General features: G+C 38.2%; 1 protein-coding gene across 6 annotated transcripts in view; it reads right to left on the minus strand.

Annotated features, from left to right (window-relative positions):
• Positions 1–513: 513 nt before the first annotated feature.
• The window catches only part of DOCK7 (dedicator of cytokinesis 7), a 229,639-nt gene continuing 203,065 nt past the window's right edge, over positions 514–27,087 (minus strand). For 4 of the 6 annotated variants that reach the window (XM_044238361.1, XM_044238356.1, XM_044238364.1 and 1 more), the window contains 7 exons: positions 25,096–25,221; positions 23,105–23,194; positions 22,754–22,990; positions 22,258–22,401; positions 20,528–20,634; positions 3,495–3,662; positions 514–850 (listed from right to left, as the gene is read on the minus strand). In XM_044238361.1, coding sequence (XP_044094296.1) covers positions 808–850; positions 3,495–3,662; positions 20,528–20,634; positions 22,258–22,401; positions 22,754–22,990; positions 23,105–23,194; positions 25,096–25,221 — 915 coding nt within the window. In that variant the 3' untranslated portion in view covers positions 514–807. Of the gene's footprint in view, positions 851–3,494; positions 3,663–20,527; positions 20,635–22,257; positions 22,402–22,753; positions 22,991–23,104; positions 23,195–25,095; positions 25,231–27,087 lie in introns of all 6 variants that reach the window. The other 2 variants (XM_044238362.1, XM_044238357.1) reach the window with 1 other exon arrangement.

Here is a 27,087-nt window from a genome sequence, read left to right on the forward strand (position 1 = left end):
ATGAAGTTCATATTATCAGTATAACAAGACTCAGAGTCAAAGATTAAGCTACTGTGACTGGTAGCAGCTATCCCAGTATTTAATTGTTACAGACAAAAGTTTTATCAGGTCAAGTTACTCTATAATTTATCCCAAATCCCTGGTTGGTTTTTTCGGATTTTTGGTTTTGGTTTGTAAGTGGAAAATAACTTAGAAACCTGTTTTAAGACTTCACAAACCAGTTATCCATATCTATCTATACCCATTTATTCATTTATTTAATATTGGGCTCTTTGGCCCATACAATGTCAATTTTCATTTTTAAAACTTTGCTAGTTTTGGAACTAGTTCTTGAATCAACTCAAGATTCTCTGTTTCTGTCAATAAAAATTTTTAAAGTCTCACTCAGTAAAATTCGTGTAAACGTTCACATATTTAATAGTACCTTTAAAATAAGCATTACTACATTTAAAATGGTTCCAAAATGAATCTATAAATGGTAATATAAATTAAAAAATACAAACTTAAAGTAAATAAATTTAACATTAGCTATGGTATAAATAATAGTAAATGTATAGTGAGTCATTACTTTTGAGTCTTAAAAAAAGATAACAGCATATTACCAGAACATGAGAAACCATGGCCATGATTCTCAAACTTCAGTGATCTACATTTGATACTGTTTTGGCCACCGCATTCTTCAATGAGTAGTAAATTAATGCTAGAATTTCCAGAATTTAGCCCCAAGTCCTGTTTTTCAATAAATCTTTTCACACTCAGTGCTGAATACATGGCTCTCTTCAAATGAGTAAGACAAGTACATTTATTTTAAAGATCCATTTTGCGCAGGCTCATCCGACTGAAGGAATCTCTGGGGAGAAAATGAAAGGATATAAGTATAAATAATTTTTGCATATTTCTTTAAACTATGCTTTACATACTTCTTTCTGTAGAGCTAACTCAAAGTTTTGCCATCAGAGTTACTAACTTTCAAGTTACATGTCCATCCTATACATTCTGCTTTATATATTCTGGTTTTATAGATTAAAAGTATATTACAGTAACCACTTTGCCAAGTGCATTGAGCATTTACTCATTTGTCCAATAGGTGTATTAGATATTGTGATGAAACAGGAGCAAAGGAATAAGGGGAGAGATTTCAGGAAAAGATTTGTGATTATTAAAAAGAAAAAGGCAGGTGCTGGTTATTTAAAATTTTAAATCGTAAGAGTTAAGCAGTTCTCAAACTCTTGGGCATTAGGTCCTTTTTATACTTAAAAATTGAGGACCCCAAGAAGCTTTTGAAAGTGGATTGTACATTGATATTCACCATACTAGAAATTATTAAGGAAATTTTACATTATTTAATAAAATAACCCATTATATGTTACTATAAATAGCACTGTTTTTAAAAACTTGTAAGAATTTTAGGAGAGTGGCATTCTTATTAAATGTCTAGCTCATAGAAAGCCTAAATTCTCATATCTGCTTCTGCATTCAGTCTTGCACAATATTCATATTGTATGTAGTCTCTGGAAAACTCTATGGTACTCTTAAGAATGAGAGTGAAAAAAGTGAAAAACCTTTGGTAGAAACCTCACAGTGTTTCGGGGACACCCTTCCATGTGTTCCAAGGTCACACTTTGAGACCGACCACCTTAATAGCTTTTAAGCCTACTGCAAAATAATATTCTGGGTTATGTTAATCAGCAAAATTCAGATTCAATGAAAATGCTATTTTCTAATTTCTCAAGAAATTAACAGCGAAGAGGATAATACCTCTTAATGTCTTTTTCTCTATTCTGAAACTGGTTTCCTTCAGTTTATCCTTCCTCCAATTAAGGTTAAACCCTGAGGCTTAGATCTCCAAGAAAAGTGAGGGCAGGTACAAAAAAGATCATTTTTGAATCTCTGGTTTTCTGGTTCCAGGGAAAATACCAGCCCTGAAAGCTAGACACTGTTCACCACACCAGCAGCCCCCCACCAAAGTGTGTTTGATAATTCCAAAATGACAATATTAAGAAAAGCTTGGGGGACTGACCATAACATAGATCACAGAGGAAGGCAAAACTCAGGATTATGGTGTTAAGGGAAAAACTTCTTTAGATTGGAATGATACAATGTTTCCACTAAAATGGGCTGCAAATTTGAAGGAAGCAAGACTAGCATTCCCAAAGGGCCTGATTATGTCAAGGACCCAGTAGTACCCTTTTCCCAGGACCTTGGACCAGTGAGTTAAGAGGAGGTGGGTAAAGGCAACAAGGAGGAAAAATTCCAAGAAGACTGAAGGGAAGCACAAAGTAGTGGGGACTGGCATTGCTTCCCACTGAGAATTTTAAGAGGAAATGTATCAGTTATAGGATGGTGGATGCAAATTATATTTTGCCAGAGACAGGATTTTTTAATTTAAATTTTAGTTAATATACAGTGCAAATTGGTTTCTAGAGTAGAATTCAGTGATTCATCACTTAAAATACCCAGTGCTCATCATAACAACTGCCATCTTTAATACCCATCCCCCACCCCTCCATCAACCCTCGGTCTGTTCTCTATCCTTAAGAGAGTCAGGAATTTAGAAAGGCCCCTGTCTCCCTCTGTTATTGTACAGCTACAACAATGCTCCATGTAGGGGACATGACCTACAGCAGGCACTTAGCAGACCTTTGAATGCATGTGTGATTTTTTTTTTTTCTACATCACTGAAGAACTGGGACTAATTTCCAGATGATCAAATAGCTCATTTCACTTTTGTAGCACATTATACCATGTACGTACATTCTATTTTCATATAAGCAACTTCAAAGGTCTACCAGATATTAACTTATTAACAATGTAATAGCTTTACTGTTGTTAGTTCAAAGAAAAGGGTGGTAAAATCTCCAGTGGTTATGTATATTTGGGTTTCAAAATGCAAAAAAAGGGCAGTTAAAGTTTAACAGTTACCTTGCCCTCTCCAGAATTCAGGTGCTAACTGTTTTAACACTATCCTTGGAAATTCACATGCCTAAAATTTAATTTCTATAACAACCTCTTAAAGTAAGTATTATTTTATTTCTTACAATTAGTGGAGAAAAATACTCAGTGGGGCCACCTGCTTTAACACAAATATAGAAGAACATACTGTAATATTATTTACTCGTAGGGCCAAGGAAAATGAGTATTTGGCTCTTGATACATTCTAGCAAATTCTGCCATTTAAATAAAGTACAACAGGCCTAAAAGAAATAGTTTTAGGAGGCCAGACTATTGTGTCTTGGTTAGTATGCATATTTAACACAACTTTATTATTCTTTAACACAACTTTATTATTCTCAAATTCAGAAAGAACTGACTTCTATCTTGAAGGTTGATTCATAACAGGGTTATTCATAACAGGCTAGTTGAACTTCCTAGGTTTTAAGAGACAGTATCTGAAACCATGTAATAAAATTTATACTAATTCATTATTATTGAACAATCTGAGCGGATTTCATTTTCCTGAAGATATCCAAAATAATGGGAAAAAATGAGCATACCTGTGGCAGGTGACAGGTAATACTGCCTTGTATAACTGAGGGATCTTTCTGTTTATCAGAGGCTGTAAGGCCTCTTTAAGGCGATGATAGTTTCTCTCCAGTTCCCTTTGATACTCCTTTTGATCAGGCCCAATTAGGCTCTTATTTTTTCTTAAGGCATCCTCACACCTAGGAAAAACAATGTGTTACCAAAAGATTTCTTCTGGCATACTTTGAGAGCTGGATGCTACTACACATATTCACCATGAAGATGTCATTCAGTTTTTCCACGGAACATTAAATATCCACTCTTGCACTGGGGGTAAGGCAGGGGACAGAGATGAACTTGAGTTCTTTTACACTAACATTCACAGTCTTCATTTAGTTAAAAATTATATATTTTTTAATGTTAAATCTTAAGTCATTTTCTCATATATCACCATCAGACTAAAAGCTCTTTAAGGGATTTTACCCTACTCATTCATGTACCAACAATGGCATCTGGCAAAGTGGTCTGCCGATATTCGAATAAGCGGCTTAAATGAATAGTCCTTGATAACAATCCTTTGTCCAATTTATTCAGATATTTAAGAAAAAGTACCTGGACCCTAACAGATCAAGTAGTAGGATGTTAAACAATGTACACATAGCTAGCTGTTTCAAACACTTAACAGAAAAAACAAAACAAAACAAAAAAATAACCAATGCACGCCTATCACTAACAGAATTGCAGCTAAGTGATGTTCAGAGGAAAATGTATATACAGTCTTAATTTTTTTTTTTAAGCTAAAAGTGAAGAGCTTAGCAACTTAAAAAGAACAGAACAAACCTGAAGTCAAATCACAGTCTTTACATACAGAAAACAATCTGCAAATTCTACTAAACATTTTAAGAACAGGCCCCAGTGTAACACAATTATTCTACAGTATGGGGTGGTAAGGTGGAAGTGTATTTCTGAGAAGAGTCTCCAACTCCTATTTCAAGGCTGGGATACCAAAACCTAATGGAACTAAAAAGAAAAAAGTGTATTTTAATTTCCCCATAAACACAGTTGCAAAACTCCAACAAGCAAGACAATAGCAAACTGTTCCACCAATGTCACACACACCCCTTTGATAACGCTGTAAAATCTGTCACGATGAAAATTCAGCATAGCAAAAATAGGTGGGAACTTCTTTAACCTAATTCAAAGCATCTACAAAAAACCTGAAAATACTATCCTCGATGGTGAGCATTTTTTTCCCTTTTAAATCAGGAACAAGAAAGTGATGTCCTCTATCATACTGCTATTCAGAACAACATAGTACTGGAGCTTCGAAACATCACTGTAAAAAGGGGGAAAAAAATCCTAAAGATAAAGTATTAGAATTAGAGGAGAGGAGTCAAGATGGCGGAGAAGAAGGAGGCTGAGACTACTTCAGCTAGCAGGAGATCAGCTAGAGAGCTTATCTAAAGATTGCAAACACCTGCAAATCCATCGGCAGATCGAAGAGAAGAACAACAGCAATTCTAGAAACCGAAAAACAACCACTTTCTGAAAGGTAGGACTGGCAGAGAAGTGAATCCAAAGCGACGGGAAGATAGACCCCGGGGGGAGGGGCCGGCTCCCGGCAAGCGGTGGGCAGCGGAGCACAAAATCAGGACTTTTAAAAGTCAGTTCCGCTGAGGGACATCGCTCCAGAGGCTAAACCGGGGCGAAGCCCATGCGGATTCAGCGTGGCCTCAAGTCCCGCAGGGTCACAGAAGGATGGGGGGGGGGTGTCTGAGTGTTGCAGAGCTTGCAGGTATTGGAGCGAGAAAGCCGGCTGCAGAGACAGAGCCGACAGTGAGCTCGCAGCTTGGGGTTACATTGAACCGGCCGCAGGCTCGGTGAGCTCGGAGCTCGGCTGGAGGTCAGGCAGACGGGAATTACTGGGCGCTGTTCTCTGAGGGCGCACTGAGGAGTGGGGCCCCGGGCTCTCGGCTCCTCCAGGCCGGAGACCAGGAGGCCGCCATTTGTATTCCCGTCCTCCGGAACTACGGAAAGCGCTCAGGGAACAAAAGCTCCTGAAAGCAAACTCCAGCGGATTACTCAGCCCAGCCCCTGGTAAGGACGGTGCAATTCCGCCTGGGCAAAGACACTTGAGATCACTACACCAGGCCCCTCCCCCAGAAGATCAACAAGAAATCCAGCTAAGACCAAGTTCACCTACCAAGGAGTGCGGTTTCAATACCAAGGAGAGCAGCAGAATTCCAGAGGAGGAGAAAGCAAAGCACGGAACTCATGGCTTTCTCCCTGTGATTTTTTAGTCTAGCAGTTAAAGTAATTTTTTTCTTTTTCATTTTTTTCTCTACTTTTGCTAAATTTTTAAAATTTTTTTTTAATTTTTAAAAAAAATTTTTTTAACTTTTACCCTCTTCATTTTTAACTTTTTTTAAACTAGTTTATCTAATATATATATTTTTCCTTTTTCATACTTTTCTTTCTTCGTTTTCTTTTTTTTAATTCCTTTTTTTTTCCTTTCTTTTTTTTGAACCTCTTTTTATCCCCTTTCTCTCCCCTCACGATTTGGGATCTCTTCTGATTTGGTTAAAGCATATTTTCCTGGGGTTGTTGCCACCCTTTTAATATTTTACTTGCTCCTTCATATACTCTTATCTGGACAAAATGACAAGGCGGAAAAATTCACCACAAAAAAAAGAACAAGAGGCAGTACCGAAGGCTAGGGACCTAATCAATACAGACATTGGCAATATGTCAGATCTAGAATTCAGAATGACAATTCTCAAGGTTCTAGCCGGGATTGAAAAAGGCATGGAAGATATTAGAGAAACCCTCTCGGGAGATATAAAAGCCCTTTCTGGAGAAATAAAAGAACTAAAATCTAACCAAGTTGAAATCAAAAAAGCTATTAATGAGTTGCAATCAAAAATGGAGGCTCTCACTGCTAGGATAAATGAGGCAGAAGAAAGAATTAGCGATCTAGAAGACCAAATGACAGAGAATAAAGAAGCTGAGCAAAAGAGGGACAAACAGCTACTGGACCACGAGGGCAGAATTCGAGAGATAAGTGACACCATAAGACGAAACAACATTAGAATAATTGGGATTCCAGAAGAAGAAGAAAGAGAGAGGGGAGCAGAAGGTATACTGGAGAGAATTATTGGGGAGAATTTCCCCAATATGGCAAAGGGAACGAGCATCAAAATTCAGGAGGTTCAGAGAACGCCCCTCAAAATCAATAAGAATAGGCCCACACCCCGTCACCTAATAGTAAAATTTACAAGCCTTAGTGACAAAGAGAAAATCCTGAAAGCAGCCCGGGAAAAGAAGTCTGTAACATACCATGGTAAAAATATTAGATTGGCAGCTGACTTATCCACAGAGACCTGGCAGGCCAGAAAGAGCTGGCAATGATATTTTCAGAGCACTAAATGAGAAAAACATGCAGCCAAGAATACTATATCCAGCTAGGCTATCACTGAAAATAGAAGGAGAGATTAAAAGCTTCCAGGACAAACAAAAACTGAAAGAATTTGCAAACACCAAACCAGCTCTACAGGAAATATTGAAAGGGGTCCTCTAAGCAAAGAGAGAGCCTACAAGTGGTAGATCAGAAAGGAACAGAAACAATATACAGTAAGAGTCACCTTATAGGCAATACAATGGCACTAAATTCATATCTCTCAATAGTTACCCTGAACGTTAATGGGCTAAATGCCCCAATCAAAAGACACGGGGTATCAGAATGGATAAAAAAACAAAACCCATCTATATGTTGCCTCCAAGAAACTCATTTTAAGCCCGAAGACACCTCCAGATTTAAAGTGAGGGGATGGAAAAGAATTTACCATGCTAATGGACATCAGAAGAAAGCAGGAGTGGCAATCCTTATATCAGATCAACTAGATTTTAAGCCAAAGACTATAATAAGAGATAAGGAAGGACACTATATCATACTCAAAGGGTCTATCCAACAAGAAGATCTAACAATTTTAAATATCTACGCCCTCAATGTGGGAGCAGCCAACTATATAAACCAATTAATAACAAAATCAAAGAAACACATCAACAATAATACAATAATAGTAGGGGACTTTAACACTCCCCTCACTGAAATGGACAGATCATCCAAGCAAAAGATCAGCAAGGAAATAAGGGCCTTAAACGACACACTGGACCAGATGGACATCACAGATATATTCAGAACATTTCATCCCAAAGCAACAGAATATACATTCTTCTCTAGTGCACATGGAACATTCTCCAGATTAGATCACATCCTCGGTCCTAAATCAGGACTCAACCAGTATCAAAAGATTGGGATCATTCCCTGCATATTTTCAGACCACAATGCTCTGAAGCTAGAACTCAACCACAAGAGGAAGTTTGGAAAGAACCCAAATACATGGAGACTAAACAGCATCCTTCTAAAGAATGAATGGGTCAACCGGGAAATTAAAGAAGAATTGAAAAAAATCATGGAAACAAATGATAATGAAAACACAACAGTGCAAGCCTTTCTCAAGAAACAAGAAAGGTCTCAGGTACACAACCTAACCCTACACCTAAAGGAGCTGGAAAAAGAACAAGAAAGAAACCCTAAGCCCAGCAGGAGAAGAGAAATCATAAAGATCAGAGCAGAAACCAATGAAATAGAAACCAAAAAAACAATAGAACAAATCAACGAAACTAGGAGCTGGTTCTTCGAAAGAATTAATAAAATTGATAAACCCCTGGCCAGACTTATCAAAAAGAAAAGAGAAAGGACCCAAATAAATAAAATCATGAATGAAAGAGGAGAGATCACAACTAACACCAAAGAAATACAAACAATTTTAAGAACATACTATGAACAACTCTACGCCAACAAATTTGACAATTTGGAAGAAATGGATGCATTCCTAGAAACATATAAACTACCACAACTGAACCAGGAAGAAATAGAAAGTCTGAACAGACCCATAACCAGTAAGGAGATTGAAACAGTCATTAAAAATCTCCAAACAAACAAAAGCCCAGGGCCAGACGGCTTCCCCGGGGAATTCTACCAAACATTTAAAGAAGAACTAATTCCTATTCTCCTGAAACTGTTCCAAAAAAATAGAAATGGAAGGAAAACTTCCAAACTCATTTTATGAGGCCAACATCACCTTGATCCCAAAACCAGACAAGGATCCCATCAAAAAAGAGAGCTATAGACCAATATCCTTGATGAACACAGATGCGAAAATTCTCACCAAAATACTAGCCAATAGGATTCAACAGTACATTAAAAGGATTATTCACCACGACCAAGTGGGATTTATCCCAGGGCTGCAAGGTTGGTTCAACATCTGCAAATCAGTCAATGTGATACAACACATCAATAAAAGAAAGAACAAGAACCATATGATCTCTCAATAGATGCTGAAAAAGCATTTGACAAAGTACAGCATCCCTTCCTGATCAAAACCCTTCAAAGTGTAGGGATAGAGGGCACATACCTCAATATCATCAAAGCCATCTATGAAAATCCCACCGCAAATATCATTCTCGATGGAGAAAAACTGAAAGCTTTTCCGCTAAGGTCAGGAACATGGCAAGGATGTCCATTATCACCACTGCTATTCCACATAGTACTAGAAGTCCTAGCCTCAGCAATCAGACAACAAAAGGAAATTAAAGGCATCCAAATCGGCAAAGAAGAAGTCAAACTATCACTCTTCGCAGATGATATGATACTATATGTGGAAAACCCAAAAGACTCCACTCCAAAACTGCTAGAACTTGTACAGGAATTCAGTCAAGTGTCAGGATATAAAATCAATGCACAGAAATCAGTTGCATTTCTCTACACCAACAACAAGACAGAAGAAAGAGAAATTAAGGAGTCAATCCCATTTACAATTGCACCCCAGACCATAAGATACCTAGGAATAAACCTAACCAAAGAGGCTAAGAATCTATACTCAGAAAACTTTAAAGTACTCATGAAAGAAATTGAGGAAGACACAAAGAAATGGAAAAATGTTCCATGCTCCTGGATTGGAAGAATAAATATTGTGAAAATGTCTATGCTACCTAAAGCAATCTATACATTTAATGCAATTCCTATCAAAGTACCATCCATCTTTTTCAAAGAAATGGAACAAATAATCCTAAAATTTATATGGAACCAGAAAAGACCTCGAATAGCCACAGGAATATTGAAAAAGAAAGCCAAAGTTGGTGGCATCACAATTCCAGACTTCAAGCTCTATTACAAAGCTGTCATCATCAAGACAGCATGGTATTGGCACAAAAACAGACACATAGATCAATGGAACAGAATAGAGAGCCCAGAAATAGACCCTCAACTCTATGGTCAACTAATCTTCAACAAAGCAGGAAAGAATGTTCAATGGAAAAAAGACAGCCTCTTCAATAAATGGTGCTGGAAAAATTGGACAGCCACATGCAGAAAAATGAAATTGGACCATTTCCTTACACCACACACAAAAATAGACTCAAAATGGATGAAGGACCTCAATGTGAGAAAGGAATCCATCAAAATCCTTGAGGAGAACACAGGCAGCAACCTCTTCGACCTCAGCCGCAGCAACATCTTCCTAGGAACATCGCCAAAGGCAAGGGAAGCAAGGGCAAAAATGAACTATTGGGATTTCATCAAGATCAAAAGCTTTTGCACAGCAAAGGAAACAGTTAACAAAATCAAAAGACAACTGACAGAATGGGAGAAGATATTTGCAAACGACATATCAGATAAAGGACTAGTGTCCAAAATCTATAAAGAACTTAGCAAACTCAACACCCAAAGAACAAATAATCCACTCAAGAAATGGGCAGAGGACATGAACAGACATTTCTGCAAAGAAGACATCCAGATGGCCAACAGACACATGAAAAAGTGCTCCATATCACTCGGCATCAGGGAAATACAAATCAAAACCACAATGAGATATCACCTCACACCAGTCAGAATGGCTAAAATCAACAGGTCAGGAAATGACAGATGCTGGCGAGGATGCGGAGAAAGGGGAACCCTCCTACACTGTTGGTGGGAATGCAAGCTGGTGCAACCACTCTGGAAAACAGCATGGAGGTTCCTCAAAATGTTGAAAATAGAACTGCCCTATGACCCAGCAATTGCACTACTGGGTATTTACCCTAAAGATACAAACGTAGTGATCCAAAGGGGCACGTGCACCCGAATGTTTATAGCAGCAATGTCCACAATAGCCAAACTATGGAAAGAACCTAGATGTCCATCAACAGATGAATGGATAAAGAAGATGTGGTATATATACACAATGGAATACTATGCAGCCATCAAAAGAAATGAAATCTTGCCATTTGCGACAACATGGATGGAACTAGAGCGTATCATGCTCAGCGAAATAAGTCAAGTGGAGAAAGACAACTATCATATGATCTCCCTGATATGAGGAAGTGGTGATGCAACATGGGGGCTTAAGTGGGTAGGAGAAGAATAAATGAAACAAGATGGGATTGGGAGGGAGACAAACCATAAATGACTCTTAATCTCACAAAACAAACTGAGGGTTGCTGGGGGGAGGGGGTTGGGAGAAGGGGGTGGGGTTATGGACATTGGGGAGGGTATGTGCTTTGGTGAGTGCTGTGAAGTGTGTAAACCTGGCGATTCACAGACCTGTATCCCTGGGGATAAAAATAGATATTTATAAAAAATAAAAAAATTTATTAAAAAAATTATTAGAATTAACAAGTGAGTCTGGCAATATCCTCATGTAAAAATATAGAATTCAACTGCACTCTGTACACCAGCAAACAAAATATAATTCTAAAAGATATTAACAAAAGCATAAAAGTATGAAATGCCAAGGAATAAAATCAAGATATATAAAGTCTCTAGAGAAAATCAAAATATTAAGAAAACAAAAGATCTAAGTAAATGAGAACTAGGTCACATTCACAGACTGGAAGAGTCAAGTTCTAAAGAAGTTCCAACTCTCTGCCAACTTATCTACAGGTTCAGGTTATTAGTTTTAGGGGGGTAGAGAGGTGGAGGGAATGATAAATTGATTCTATAATTTATATCAAAAGGAAAAGGGCCCTATTAGATATAAAAGCTGTAGTAATTAAGAGACCATGATATTGGCTCAAGGAGAGAGGAAGAGAACAATGAAAGATAAGATCACAGAAACAGATGCGTACCAACATGAGCACCTGATTTATAATATTTATTATACTTTATAATAATGCCACAAAGCAGAAGATAAAGGGCAATTTTTGAAATAAGTGGTGCTGTGTCAACTGGATTTCCATACGGAAAAGAAATCTGACCTCAATTCACACCACAATTAATAAATGATATCCAGATAATTATCAATTATCAGTATGCACAAAAGTCAAACTAATCCACTTGAACCATACTCAAAAATCAACTGCAAGTGGCTTTAAAAAAAAAAAAAACATTTTGCCTTTTCCCCCTTTTGTTTAACCCATCTTGAAATTTTAGAGATACCATTATATTGGGTTTTAGAAGTCAGTATAGACGACTACTATGACGGGGGCGCCTGGGTGGCTCAGTCAATTAAGCGTCTGCCTTCAGCTACGGTCATGATCCCTGAGTCCTCCTAGGATAGGGCCCTGCAGCAGGCTCCTCGCTTCACAGAGAGTCTGCTTCTCCCTCTCCCTCTGTTCTCCCTGTTTGTGTGCACTGTCACATAAAATCTAAAAATAAAAATTACTACTACAACTTCACCCAAAAAGTAATCTAAGAAACAAAAAGCAATAGTCATAAAGAAAAGGCTGAATCCTTTAGCTACATTAAAGAGCTTCTTAAAAAAAAAGTGGTAAGCCCCAAATTCAGATATTTATGATACTTGCAAATAATGAAGTATATATCCAGATTATGTAAATACTCAAAAATCAGTAAGGAAAAGAATCCATTAGGAATGCAAAGGACCTGATATGTAACTTTACAGAGAGGAAGGCGAAACGGCTAACAAACACATGACAAGATATTCGACCTCTTTGAAAAAGAGAAATGCAGGGGTGCCTGGGTGGCTCAGTGGGTTGAGCCTCTGCTTTCAGCTCAGGTCATGGTCGTGGGGTCCTGGGATCGAGCCCTACATCGGGTCCTCTGCTCAGCAGGGAGCCTGCTCCCCGCTCTCTCTGCCTACTTGTGATTTCTCTCTCCATCAAATAAAATCTTAAAAAAAGAGAGAAATGCAAATTTAATCCATAATCCATAATCATACCATCAAACTGGTAAAAGTTAAACCGTTAGAGAATACAAAGTAACAGTATAGTTATATAGCAAGATGAACTCTCAAATACCGGTAAGATTTAAATTTGTCTTAAACACTTTGTTTTTAAGTTCTTAAAAGTTTTTAATTTTAACTTTAGTATAGTTAACATATACTTTTATACTGGTTTCAGGTGTACAATATAGTGATTCAACATAGTCTATACATTACTCAGTGCTGATCATGATAAATATACTCTTTAATCCTCCTACCCTCTGGAAACCATCAGTTTCTTCTCCATAATTAAGAGTCCATTTCTTGGTTTCCCTGTCTTCCTCCCTTTTTTCCCCTTTGCTTAATGGTTTCGTTTCTTAAATCCCACATATGAGTGAAATCATGTTGTATTTGTCTTTTTCTGACCAACTTATTTCTCAGTGTTATACTCTCTAGCTCCATCCATGTTGTTGCAAATGCCAAGATTTCATTTTTTTTAATGGCTGAGTAATATTCCGGTGTGTGTGTAAACCACCTCTTCTTTATCTGTTCATCTATCTATGAGCATTTGGGCTGCTTCCATAATTTGGCTAATGTAAATAATACTACAATAAACACAGAGGTACATGTATCCCTCTGAATTAGTGCTTTTGTGCATTCTTTTTTGGGTAAATACCAGTAGTGCAATTACTGCATCATAGGGTAGTTCTATTTTTAGCTTTCTGAAGAAACTCCATACTGTTTTCCATAATGGCTGTACCAGTTTGCATTCCCATCAGTAATGCACTAGAGTTCCTTTTTCTCCACATCATGGCAAATGGCTGTTGTTTCTTCTGTTGTTGATTTTAACCATTCTGACAGTTGTGAGGTATAGTTTTCATGTGCGTTTCCCTGATGGTGGTGATGATCATCTTTTCATGTGCCTGTCGGCCACCTGGCTGTCTTCTTTGGAGAAATTCCTATTCATGTCTTCTGCCCATTTTTCAATTGGACTATTTGGGTTTTTTTGGGTGTTGAGTTGTATCATTTCTTTACATATTTTGGATACTTACCCTTTATCAGATACATCATTTGCAAGTATCTCCTCCCATTCCACAGATTGCCTTTAGTTTTTGTTGTTTCCTTTGCTGGGCAGAAATGTTTAATTTTAATGTGGTCCCAATAGTTTATTTTTGTTTTTATTTCCCTTGCTTTAGGAGACTTATCTAGAAAAATGTTGCTATGATTGATGTCAAAGAAATTACTGTCTGTACTCTATTCTAGGATTTTAATGGTTTCGGGTCTCACATTTAGGTCTTTAATCCATTTTGAGTTTATTTTTGTGTGTGGTGAAAAACAGTGGTCCTAATTCACTGCATGTAGCTGTTGGGTTTTCCCAACGCCATTTATTGAAGAGACTTCTTTCCATGGCATATTCTTTCCTCCTTGCTTAAGACTAACTAACCATATAATTGTGAGCTTATTTCTGGGTCTTCTATTCTGTTCCATAGATCTATGTGTTTACTTCTGTGCCAGTCCCATACTCTTCTGATTACTACAGCATTGTAATATAACTTGAGTCTGGAATTGTGATACCTCCAGTTTTGTTTTTCTAGAGAGTTTTGATTATTTGGGGTCCTTTGTGGTTCCATACAAATTTTAGGATTATTTGTTCTAGTTCTGTGAAAAATGCTGTTGGTGAGTTGGAAAAGTGAGCAACTCTTGATCTCGAGGTCATGAGTTGAAGGCACATGCTGGGTACAGAGATTACTTAAAAAATGTTGTGGTTATTTTTTTTTTAAAGATTTTATTTATTTATTTGACAGAGAGAGATCACAAGTAGGCAGAGAAGCAGGCAGAGAGAGAGGAAGGGAAGCAGGCTCCCTGCTGAGCAGAGAGCCCGATGCGGGACTCGATCCCAGGACCCTGAGATCATGACCTGAGCCGAAGGCAGCGGCCTAACCCACTGAGCCACCCAGGCGCCCATGTTGTGGTTATTTTGGTAGAGACTGCAATAAATCTGTAAAATGCTTTGGGTAGCTGTGTGTGTGTGTGTGTGTGTGTGTGTGTGTGTGCGCGCGCGCGCACGCGTACACTTCCATGAGCATTTCCTCTTTCCATTCCTTTGTGTCAACTTCAATTTCTCTTATCAATGCTTAACAGTTTTCAGAGTACAGGTCTTTCACCTCTTTGGTTTATTCCTGGGTATTTTATTGTTTTTTGTGCAACTGTAAATGAGACTGCTTTCTTAATTTCTCTTTCAGCTGCTTCATTATTAATGTATAAAAATATAAGAGATTTCTGTACATTGATTCTGAACCCTGAAACTTCACTGAATTCATCTATCAGTTCTAGTAGTTTTTTGGTGGAGATATTAGGATTTTCTATATATAGTATCATGTCATCTGCAAATAGTGCAAGTTTTACTTCTTCCTTACCAATTTATGTTATGTTCGTTCCCTCTAGACCTACCTTGTTGAGGGTTTTTATCAAGAATGGATGTTGTACTTTGTCAAATACTTTTTCTGCATTTATTGAAATGATCCTATGGTTTTTATCCTCTCTTATCAATGTGCTGTATCACGTTGATTGATTTCAGAATACTGAACCACCATTGCATTCCAGGAATAAATTCCACCAGATTGTGGCAAATTATTTTTCAAAACATATTGTTGGATTCAGTTTACTAGTATTTTGCTGAGGATTTTTACATCTATGTTCATCAGATATTAGCCTGTGGTTCTTTTTGTGGTGTTTATCTGGGTTTAGTATCAGGGTAATGCCGCCTCATAGAATGATTTCAGAAGTTCTCCTTCCTCTTCTATTTTTTGGAATAGTTTGAGAACAGATAGTCCTTAAACGTTTGGTAGAATTCACTTGTGAAGCCATCCAGTCCTGGACTTTTGTCTGTTGGGAGTTTCTTTGTTATGGATTCAATTTCATTGCTGGTAACCAGTGTGCTCAAATTTTCTATGTCTTCTTGTTTCAGTTTTGGTAGGTTGTTATGTTCCTAGGAATTTATCCATTTCTTCCAAGGTTTTCAAATTTGTTGACACATAATTTTTTCATAATATTTTCCTGTAGTTGTTTATATTTCTGTGGTATTGGTTGTTACTTGTCCTCTTTCATTTATGATTTTGCTTATTTGACTCCTCTCTTTTTTCTTCTTGCTGCATCTGTGTGAAAATTTATCAATTCTGATCTTTTCAAAGGACCAGCTCCTGGTTTTATTGATCTATTGTTTGAGTTTCCATATCATTTATCTCTGCTCTAATCTTTATTATTTCCTTCCTTTCTGCTGGTTGGGGGTTTCATTTGTTCTTTTTCCAGCTCCTTTATGTATAATGGCTCACACACCTTGGGGAAAAACGTGGCATTATCTGCCTGTAGTTAAACCTATGAACCAACACTACTTTTAGGTTTATAACTCCTGGAAAATCTCTTGTCAATTCAGAAACAGAGGGATATTTGAGTAGTACTCTTTGTAACTAAAAACAAAAACACAGGAAACCACCAAATATCCACTAACAGAAAAATTAATAGGGGCGCCTGGGTGGCTCAGTGGGTTAAGCCGCTGCCTTCGGCTCAGGTCATGATCTCAGGGTCCTGGGATCGAGTCCCACATCGGGCTCTCTGCTCAGCGGGGAGCCTGCTTCCCTCTCTCTCTCTCTGCCTGCCTCTCTGCCTACTTGTGATCTCTGTCAAATAAATAAATAAAATCTTTAAAAAAATTAATAAATCAGGGCATATTCATACAACATAAGATATAAAAATAGATTGAAGAAACATTATGGGTATATCTCACAAACACTGAAAACAGCAAGTCACAGAATTATATTCACTATCCATTTATATAAACAACATGCAAAATGAAGTAGTGTATTAAAGAATAATACTCATTTATAATAAAACAATAAAGACAATAAAGTAAATAATATGAAATTCACGATAGTGGTTACCTCTAAAGGAAAGAAGAGATGCTATCAGAGAAGAACATATGAGGAGGAGATCTCAAAGCAAAGAGAAGGCTATTTCTTTCTTTCTTTTTTTTTTTTTTAAAGATTTTATTTATTTATTTGACAGAGAGAGATCACAAGTAGACGGAGAGGCAAGCAAAGAGAAAGAGAGAGAGGGAAGCAGGCTCCCCGCTCGGCAGGGAGCCCGATGTGGGACTCGATCCCAGGACCCTGAGATCATGACCTGAGCCGAAGGCAGCGGCTTAACCCACTGAGCCACCCAGGCGCCCGAGAACGCTATTTCTTAGGCAGGATGGGTAGGTACGTGATTTTTTTCCCTCCCTGTTCTTTAATATCAAATAATATAAATACTATACTGAATCTATTCAAGATTTAATGAAAACAAGTTTTAAAAGATAAACCCCAAAATATAAAAAGTGAACACATACAAAAGTTTCCATTGTTTTTAGGAATAAATCAATGAAACGAAAGTACCATTTAAACTGATTAACAACAGACACCCTACCTAAACGGCATTGTTAAAAGCACAGTACACTTGCATACTTGACACTTTTAATACTTAGAAACTTTTTGCAATGCACGATGTATTAAGGGCCAATAAAAATGTACTTTGGCTCAGTCATCTCATATTAAAATTTTAACAAAAGAAAAAAGGAGGTACAGCCACTGTGGAAAATAGAATAGAGGTTCCTCAAAAAATTAAAAACAGAAATACCATATGATCCAATAATTTCACTACGGAGTATTTACCTAAAGAAAATGAAAACACTAATTTGTAAAGATACTTGCGTCCCAATGTTTACTGCAGCATTATTTACATTAGCCAAGATACGGAAGCAACCTAAGTGTCCACTGATAGATAAATGGATAAAGAAGATGTGATACACACAGACACACACACACACACACAGGAATATCACTCAGCCATAAAAAGGAGGATATCTTGCCATTTGTAACAACATGAGTGGGCGTAGAGGGTATTTTCCTAGGTGGAATAAGCCCCAGAATCAGACCTACAAATACAGAGAACAAACTAATGGTTTTAGGGGGGAGTGCAGTAGAGGTAAAGGGGATTGGGAGACACATGCTTTCAGTTATGCAATGAGTAGGTCACAGGCATAAAAGGCCCAGCTTAGGGAGCATAGTCAATGGTATTGTTCTAGAGAACGATGACAGACAGTAGCTACACCTGTGAGCACAGCATAAGGTATGTTGTACCCTGGAAACTAACGTAACATTGTGTGCCAACTATACTCAAAAAAAAAAAAAAAAAAAAAGAAAGATCCAATGCACTGGTGAATCAGAGCACACTTAAATTCAACTATTTGATAATATAACCATTATAAAGTTTTAACTAATTGAAAAATAAAAAGATTATATATATATACTGTGAGCTTTATAAACATATGCATATGATATAAAAAATAAAATGTAACAAAAATTAAAAAGATAACATGAGTTGAACAAAACAGTTACAAAAATGGCTGTAACTTTCTTGATAAGGTTTGTATTATGTAGAGGGTTTTCTTTTTGTCATTTAAGAAGAAAACCTTCTCTATAGTTGGTAATACTTAAAAAGACCAGCAGACTACAGAAATTTATCACCTTATCAACAACATACATGAGGAGGAGGACATGTGATTTAAAATGTAGTCAAAACAACAGCAAAAAAAGAAATAACTGTCTCTACTTAAATGTCTAGGATCTAAACTAGTATGTATTGTTCCAAGATCATCTGGCACACAAAGATAGCAGGGTGTTTTTGGTTGTTATCCAAAACTTCCCTAATAATAAAAATAATGCTAGGGATGCCTGGGTGACTCACTGGGTTAAGCCTCTGCTTTTGGCTCAGGTCATGATCTCAGGGTCCTGGGATCGAACCCTGCATCGGGCTCTCTGCTTGGCAGGGAGCCTGCTTCCCCCCGCAACCTCCACGCTGCCTGCCGCCTCTCTGCCTACTTGAGATCTCTGTCAAATAAATAAATAATCTTAAAAAAACAATGCTAGAAATCAGTCAATTCTACAAGTATAAAGCATATTTCTTTATTTTACCACCCCAGTTCATCTACTCCATACATTAGAAGCTACGTTTCCTGTTGTCTCCTAAAACCAAACTTAGAAGATAATCTGGCCTAATAATAAGATTCTGGAATCTCAGATTTCCAATGAAGCTTTCTGAAGCCTTTTAAAAGACAGTCACCACATTCAGGCGGGAGAAGCTGACAAGAATTCACGACAGCTATTGCAATGAGAATGGGGGAAATTCCATTCTAAAATACTTGAACATGTTAGCATTCCTCATAATTTTCTGATGACAAAACAGATGTGATATTATTTCTAACCCTGATAAAGCTGTTCAGTGACTGAGTTGATAAGAGAAACCACAACAAGGAGTCAAAGACGGGGTTCCAAAGCCACGTCGTTAGGTGACCGTCACATCATTTCCTGAATGATACACAAGGCTCTCTTACGGTCCAGTCTAGGCTGACTTACCCTGTAACCGACTGCTTGTCTTTACAGAGTTACAAAACGTTACAGAGTTCCAGCTTCATTAAACTGTTCACCTTTCTCAGAACAGTCTCTAAACTTTGTGCATAATGTGCTTTTTTCTTTTCTATTAAGTAGACCCTTCTCCTCCACGTTTCTGCCTGAAAAACTAATACTCATCCTTCAAGGTCCGTATCAAATGTCGAATTCTCTGGGAAACCTTCCCGGGCATCCCCCTGTAAAATTAATCATTCCCTCTACTGTCAAGCTTACAGTGTTGGTAAAGCAGAAATCAGTCTCAAGTTGATAAATGACTGTTTGTTTCCTATTGTTTCAAAATTTAATATCTACCAAACACCTATTTATTATGTGCCAAGTATTATCTGTGCAGAAGAGAGTTAACTGCAGGCCCGAGACTGGTATCCTTAAAGGCCTATTTGCAAGGTGGGTCCTTGGTTAGGAGCTGGGAGTTGGGATTTTGGGAGGTAATCGTTTTCAGAAGATAAGAGTGGCTCACTGTGCCTACACTATTTATACAAACATGGCTTCTGCTGAACACCTGCTTTCAGGATTCTGGTATCTGCCAAGGAGAAGGTGCCCACAGGAATAGCCCCCAACAACAATCTGGGCACGGAGTCCCTAGTGAGCTTCTGGGTCAACATTTCACACACGCTATCCCAGCTCACGGACGGAGGAGTCAGGGGCTCCTGTGTGAATCCTCTGAGAGAGGATTTCAGAGCCCACACCTAGAGCTCCCCAGGCTTAAGCACAGTGCCTTTTCTCTGTGAGGATTTTACTTTGTCCCTTTCCATAGAAATCAATCACAGCATGACTACAGCTATATGCAGACTCCTATGAGTCCTCCTACAGCATTAAAACTGGGGGTGTCCTAGGGACCCTGAGACACCTATATATTATTTCATCTAACTTGCACACCTCCCTCTGGGAAAAAGATTATTACTATCATCCATATTTAATAGATTAGAAAATGAAGGATCACAGAGATTAAGTGACCTGAGATAGGACACACAATGACAGAGACAAGATCTGAACACAAATTTTCTGCTTCCAAGTTTGTTGCTTATGTGTTTCCTGAGGAAGGGAAGCAAAAACTTTCCCACTGAAGGTTCACAATAAACAACAACTCTCAGGTTAAACAGCTAAATAGTCTAATAGTTTCATGTTAAAAAAAAATTGGGGGTCTACACTTTTCTAATCTTTAAAACTAAAAATATGGCAATATAAAGTATTAGAGATGGGGGGGGACATACACCCTGAAGGAATAGTAAGTCATGCACAAACTGCTCCTCATCGTTAGCAACTTTCCTAGATTTTTCTCCCTTCAATGGTCCCTTAAGCCCCCACACCATTCTGTGGTTTGGACATTCACAATTTGAGGGTCTTTATGCAGGAAGCCTTCAGTACCTTTTAGTAAAGTCTTTGAAGCACAGTCGTAGTTTATTATGATGTCTGAAGAGCTTTGGGTCACTGGGTATTTCAGACAGAAAAACCTGGGCAACTTCCAAAGGCCCCTGTAAAATAAGAAAATAAAAATGTGTTTTTGTCTTCTCTAAAATCAGAGGGAGAATATGCCTAAATGGTTTTTTCTTAGCACTGAGATGGCTGCATTTAAGCTTAATGCGTCTATGTCTATATTGAAACTTCTCAGGGCACCCGGACAACTCAGTCAGTTAAGCATCAGACTCTGGTTCAGGTCATGATCTCAGGGTCATGAGATCGAATCTGCTGTCCTGCTGTGGCTCAGCAAGGAGTCCGCTTGAGATCTCTCTCTCCCTCTCTCTCTACCTCTGCCTCTCCCCACCCTTGAGTGTACTCCCTCTCTCTAAAATAAATACATCTTTAAGAACAAAATACAAAAAAACCTCCTCAGACAGATTCTGGCTATATATCTTAAGCTTCTCCTAATGCCAAATCTATATGCATAGGTACTATAATTAAATCGATGAGTATTTTTCAATGAAAAAGAGGAGGAGTTCAAGGACTATTATATTCATCAATGCATTTTTGCCTTATACATTTTACATTCCTTAATTTACCCTGGATGCAATCAGTTGTCAAGCCACTGGTTATCAGATACTTGATTCTGCCAAAATAGCTTCCCTCAATATTCCAAATGTGTTCTAACACCGCAAATTAAAGATGATCCCTTAGAATGTTGCATCATTTGGAAGTAAAACCCCCAAATCATTTGTGTTTTGAGGGGTAAAGGTATTAAAAATATTTGTTTCTACTTTGGGAGGACAATTTTGGCTTTGTTTAACCTAAAATATAGGTAAGATATGTGATCTGAGTTCTTACTTGAAGCCTTTCTGGATTTTCCCTTACCCTAGAATATTTCCTAATCATCAGTAAGAGAATTTGAATGAACCCACTATAAGGAGGTAATGGGATGGCTCCTAATCTGCATATAACAAAGCAACAATTGTATCTTATGTTCATATATTATTAAAATTTTCAAAGTGATTCCACATTACTTATTTCCTCTTCATGACTCACTGTGAGGGAGAGCTGGAGAAGATAACCTCAGGGAGTATCTAAGGAAGCAGGCATTCACATGTACCAACTGAGCTCTAAAAACAAGACTTTTTTAGATCACGTTCTTTCAGTACAAGGTTTTAAAGGAAAGGCCGTGTCAAGAGAATCAGTTCCTTCTTAACAGAATGTTTAAGAACAGGTAAGTAGGGCGGCTGGGTGGCTCAGTGGGTTAAGCCTCTGTCTTCAGCTCAGGTCATGATCCCTGGGTCCTGGGATCAAGCCCCACATCGGGCTCTTTGCTCGGCAGAGAGCCTGCTTCCCCCACTCTTTCTGCCTGCTTCTCTACTTGTGATCTCTATCAAATAAATAAACAAAATCTTAAAAAAAAAAAAAAAAAGAACAGGTAAGTAGAAAAATACAAGCAGCACAGAGGGCAGCATGAAAACTTTAATAACTGCATCTATACTAGAAAGATTTTTTTCAGTCTATCTTCATTTATACTTCGTGTCTTTTGCAAACCACTCCTAACATGTATCTTTGCAAACCACTCCTAACATGTATCTCTTTCCACTTAATCTGATACTCGTGGCCTTTGTGAAACATACTCATGGAATCATTTCCAATTCCACTTATGCCTGAAATCATGGAGGACCACGCACCTGATTCACCGTTGTGCCTACAGACCCCTGAAGCACCATCTGAAGCATTTTGGGATCCGCTGGATCTTGATGTGTTGCAAATGCCAACTCCTGGGTCTTTTTCTGCATGTCCTCAATGGCAACTTCAATTGGAGTTAAGATGATCTGGGTGAAATAACATCTGTTAGATCAATGCACTGACTGAAAACTATTTAATGAGCCTGACAGAGAATCTTTTTTTTTTTTAAAGTGGAAATGAACTATAAACTGTTTTCTAATAATAGAAATCCAAACTTTAGATTCCTAAATGGGTGAAAAAAAAACCAACCCAGCCTTTTAAAGCATAAGCGAGGATAAACTAGGGATTTAGAAAAGAAGCCCAAATTAATGACTCAAGAATGGGCAAAATTCGCGGATGCTGCCATGTGAGGGGCGGGACAAGATAACACACCCACACAGTTCTCACATGGCTCCCGTGTCCTTGTTTTGCTCATCCTATTCCTCTCTGGGGACTTACCTCCTCTTTGTGGGTGACATTGACCCTTGTCTTAATATAAGGAAAGGCATGAGAAGTAGTCAGAATGGTCTTCCGTTTAAACTGTTCATGAAGTTCCCCATGGGCACGGCCGTCTAAAGTGAAGGGCGTACAGTACATGAAACGGCGAAGATTATAGTTCTTGTCAAAATAGGTGATTCTGTCCTTCATCTCATACGTGTCAAAGTACGGCTCCACATAGGTAATCTGAATGTATGCCTGGGGGGGAAAAAGGCCTTCATTTTCTCACTGTTAAATCATCATTCAGTCCTTTTCCCGAAAATCACGGTCTCAGAGTTGCTCCTACAGGGCATTCGCTGTCATCCGCCATACCTTATTAGGGTCTAATTTACACTTGTCTACAGGGTTAGAGTCCTTGATTACTTCCAAGACATCCTCTCCAAATCTTTCTCCATAAAATCCCTACAACAGAAGCAAAAGAAACCTTTTACATGAAGTTAACATCAAGTGAAGAACAGTGAAGGCCTCTGAGCACGAGGCCATTTAGTGAGTTCTTGTATAACCAACTGAATAATTACAAAATAATTATTTAGGTTCACAAAAATTGTGTTAGTCTATTTATTTGATATTATTCCCATCAACTCACTTTAACACAAAACAGAACAATTTTCCACAGTGGAAGTACAGGATTCTGTAAGAGATTCTCAATAAAAAGGGAACAAAAAGCAGAGACAAAAGAAATTCGGTATCTTTGACATATAGGATCTTACTTTTATTGGATGTGGCCTGATTTTGCAGACATGGGTCAATGAACCAACATTCATTTTTATGAATGATTTAATAGTCCAGAATTTTCAAATAAAAGTGCTGATCTGCTGAAAGTTTTACACTGGTTTCAATTTTGAAAAGGCAACCCAGTCAAGAATGTAGTGACTTCCGTGAGCAGCACGGGCAACAGATGGGGCTATTCCACAGGAAAAAGTACATCTGAATCTTCAAAGGAGAAGCCCTACTTTGAAGAGGATAGTTTTTTAACAATCGAGTAAATCTGGAAAACATTGTGTCAATGCTTCCCAAAACTTACTTAGCTCTTGAAAAATAAGAAGTCACACTTTAAGCCAATTTATGGAAGGTGAGCCCAGGGAAGTCACCAATAAGAATACAACATTCAAGAAATTAAGAGGAGCTGAGAATTAAACCCAGAACACGGCCTCTAAAACTCTTATGTGAATACAAGTCAGCCGGGGATCTTGTTAAAATGGAGATTTTAATTCAGAATATCTGGGGCAGGGTCTGAGATTCTACATTTCAGTCTCCTAGATGATGCTGGTACTGCTGGTCCATGGCTACATTTTGAGTAAAATGAATAAGGAGAGGTTGGAAAGAGTAACTATGGCAGGAAAGACTGGAAATGCCATAAATACGAAAATTAGACATTCATAGTGAAAATGAAGTTTAAAGGTTAAGAGATTTAAGAAGTATTTTTCAGGGTATGATTTCAGGCTTTTTTTTTTTTTTTTTTTAAGATTTTATTTATTTACTTGACAGAGAGAGAGATCACAAGTAGGTGGAGAGTCAGGCAGAGAGAGAGAGAGAGAGAAGCAGGCTCCGGCCAAGCAAAGAGCCCGATGCGGGGCTCGATCCCAGGACACTGAGATCATGACCTGAGCCGAAGGCAGCGGCTTAATCCACTGAGCCACCCAGGTGCCCCTGATTTCAGGCTTTTAATTTCTAAAGGATTCTCACTGGGATTCAGGCCAAAGAGATAATGCACTTGAATCAGAAATTTCTAGGCACCCCAGTTTCATCATTAGTTGTTACTTAATTCCTTACACATTTTTCTGCAAAATATAGGTAATACTATACATTTCTCTATAAATTACAGTAACTCTGAAGGCTGTAGGGTATCTAAAATATGTGTGAAGATAGAGCCACAAAAAAAAGTTAGTATTATTTTACTGTTGCCATTAAAGATTGAAGGAATAGAAAGAATATTACTGTAGCTATCCAAAAAATCCTTATTCTCCAAAGGAGTAGTTTATTTAGCAGGATCTGGCTTATTAAACAATTTGATCTGGATCTGAAAGTCTATGCATCATAGAGAATACAAATTAAAGATGACATTTAAGGATGCCTGGGTGGCTCAGTTGGTTAAGTGTCTGCCTTCAGCTCAGGTCATAATTGAGCTCAGTTCCTGGGATCGAGTCCCACATTGGGCTCCTTGTTGAGTGAGGAGCCTGCTTCTCTCTCTGCCTGCTGTTCCCCTTGCTGGTACTCTCTCTCTGTCTTTCTGACAAATAAATAAAATCTTAAATTAAAATAAATAAATAAATAAGACATTCATAAACTACCACAGCATTCACCTCCAATCTGTGAGAGATCTCTGCAAGTTTGGTTATTGCAGGCTCCTTGTAAACAAATTCCTGTTCATCCAAATCCCCGAACTTGGTTCCATAAAAACCAACACGAAAATAGGTGCCAAACATCCGCTTACCATCCTAGGTATAGGAAAACAAAGAAACATTAATACAAAGTTTTTTTTGTTTTTCATATCACATTTACATCACTATAGCATAAAATTCTCTAAACACTGAAAAAAGATTTCATTCAAAATTACAAAATTTTATTGTTTCTCAAATGAAGGTAAAAATGAAGTAAATATTCTTTCTTTTTCATTACTTCTAATAAATAACGTTCTGCAATTAGGGCTTTTATCAAGTGGTTTATGTTTTTCAGAGTTTGTACCAAGTGATTACCTCACATTGGTCTATGTTTTTAAGTCCCTATACTTTTGAGATAAATTAACTTATTTTCCTTATTGCAAGAAAAGATGCTTGGTAGAACACGAACTGTGTTTGAATTATTCTGAAATTACAGCATACTAAATAAAGTGAAATTTTAAAATAACACTAACATTCTTAGTAAGCATTTGCCTTTATACAATCGTTATACATGTAAGCAATGAGATCATAAAAGTCAGGAGCCAAGTACATAGCACCTGGCATGGAGGAGACAGCCGGTAAATGGCAAGACCATCCAGGAGTCCTGAAGCAAACAACTTGCAGTGGGTGTCATTCTGGCAATAAAAATACTTCTTTGTGGAAGAGTAACGAAATATGGAAGAGTAAGGGAAAAGTGTGTGAAAGATGAAAAGAAAACAATCTGACACGAGTTGATTACTCTAAAGTCCCCAAACCACCCCGTGCATCCATTAACCACACATTCAAGTACAAAGTACACTGAGACCATCTGAACTCTTACACAGAGCATTTTGAGAACACATTCCTTCAATAAAGATAAAATACTTGGAAGCTTTCTGTGCAATTCTTACAATTTATTTACAAAGATGTTTCAGAAAGGGGCGCCTTGGTGGTGCTGTTGGTTAAGCATCTGATGCTTGGTTTCGGCTCAGGTCTCCATCTCAGGGTCATTAGATGGAGCCCCGTGCTGGGCCTATGGAAGATTCTCGCTCTCAGGGTGTCTGGGTGGCTCATTCAGTTAAGCATCTGGCTTCAGCTCAGGTAGTGATCCCAGAGTCCTGGGACTGAGCCACGGAGGCTCCCTGCTCAGCGGGGAGCCGGCTTCTCCCTCTCCTCCCCACACATGCTCTCTGTCACTATTTGTATCTCTAAGTAAATTAAAAAAAAAAAAAAACTTAAAAAAAAAAAAGATTCTCTCTCCCTCTGCCCCAAATAAATAAATATTTTTTAAAAATTAGGATGTTTCAGGGCGCCTGGGTGGCTCAGTGGGTTAAGCCACTGCCTTAGGTCATGGCTCAGGTCATGGTCTCAGGGTCCTGGGATCGAGTCCCGCACTGGGCTCTCTGCTCTGCAGGGAGCCTGTTTCCTCCTCTCCCTCTCTCTGCCTGCCTGTCTGCCTGCTTGTGATCTCTGTCTGTCAAATAAATAAATAAAATCTTAAAAAAAAAATTAGGATGTTTTAGAAGGATTTTGTGGTAGTGCCTATATACACAGCCACATGTAAGTATTTAAAAACCTCAGAATTCTCTTTAAGCCTAATGTGTCTTACACTCACTTTTCCTACTGAGTTCTTACTGGAAAGGCTGAAGGACATGTAAAATAAGTCACAAATGAAACAGATAATCAAGCAAAACCGGAAACTCTAATTCTTTTTTATTTTATTTATTTATTTTGATAGACAGAGATCAGAAGTTGGCGAGAGGCAGGCAGAGAGAGACGAGGAAGCAGGCTTCCCACAGAGCAGAGAGCCCGATGCGGGGCTCAATCCCAGGACCCTGGGGTCATGACCCGAGCCGAAGGCAGCGGCTTAATCCACTGAGCCACCCAGGCGCCCCCGGAAACTCTAATTCTTAATTTACTAGTTTCATAATAAAC

The sequence above is a fragment of the Neovison vison genome, chromosome 2 (assembly GCF_020171115.1).
Source record: "Neovison vison isolate M4711 chromosome 2, ASM_NN_V1, whole genome shotgun sequence".
NCBI classification, from domain to species: Eukaryota; Metazoa; Chordata; class Mammalia; order Carnivora; family Mustelidae; genus Neogale; species Neogale vison.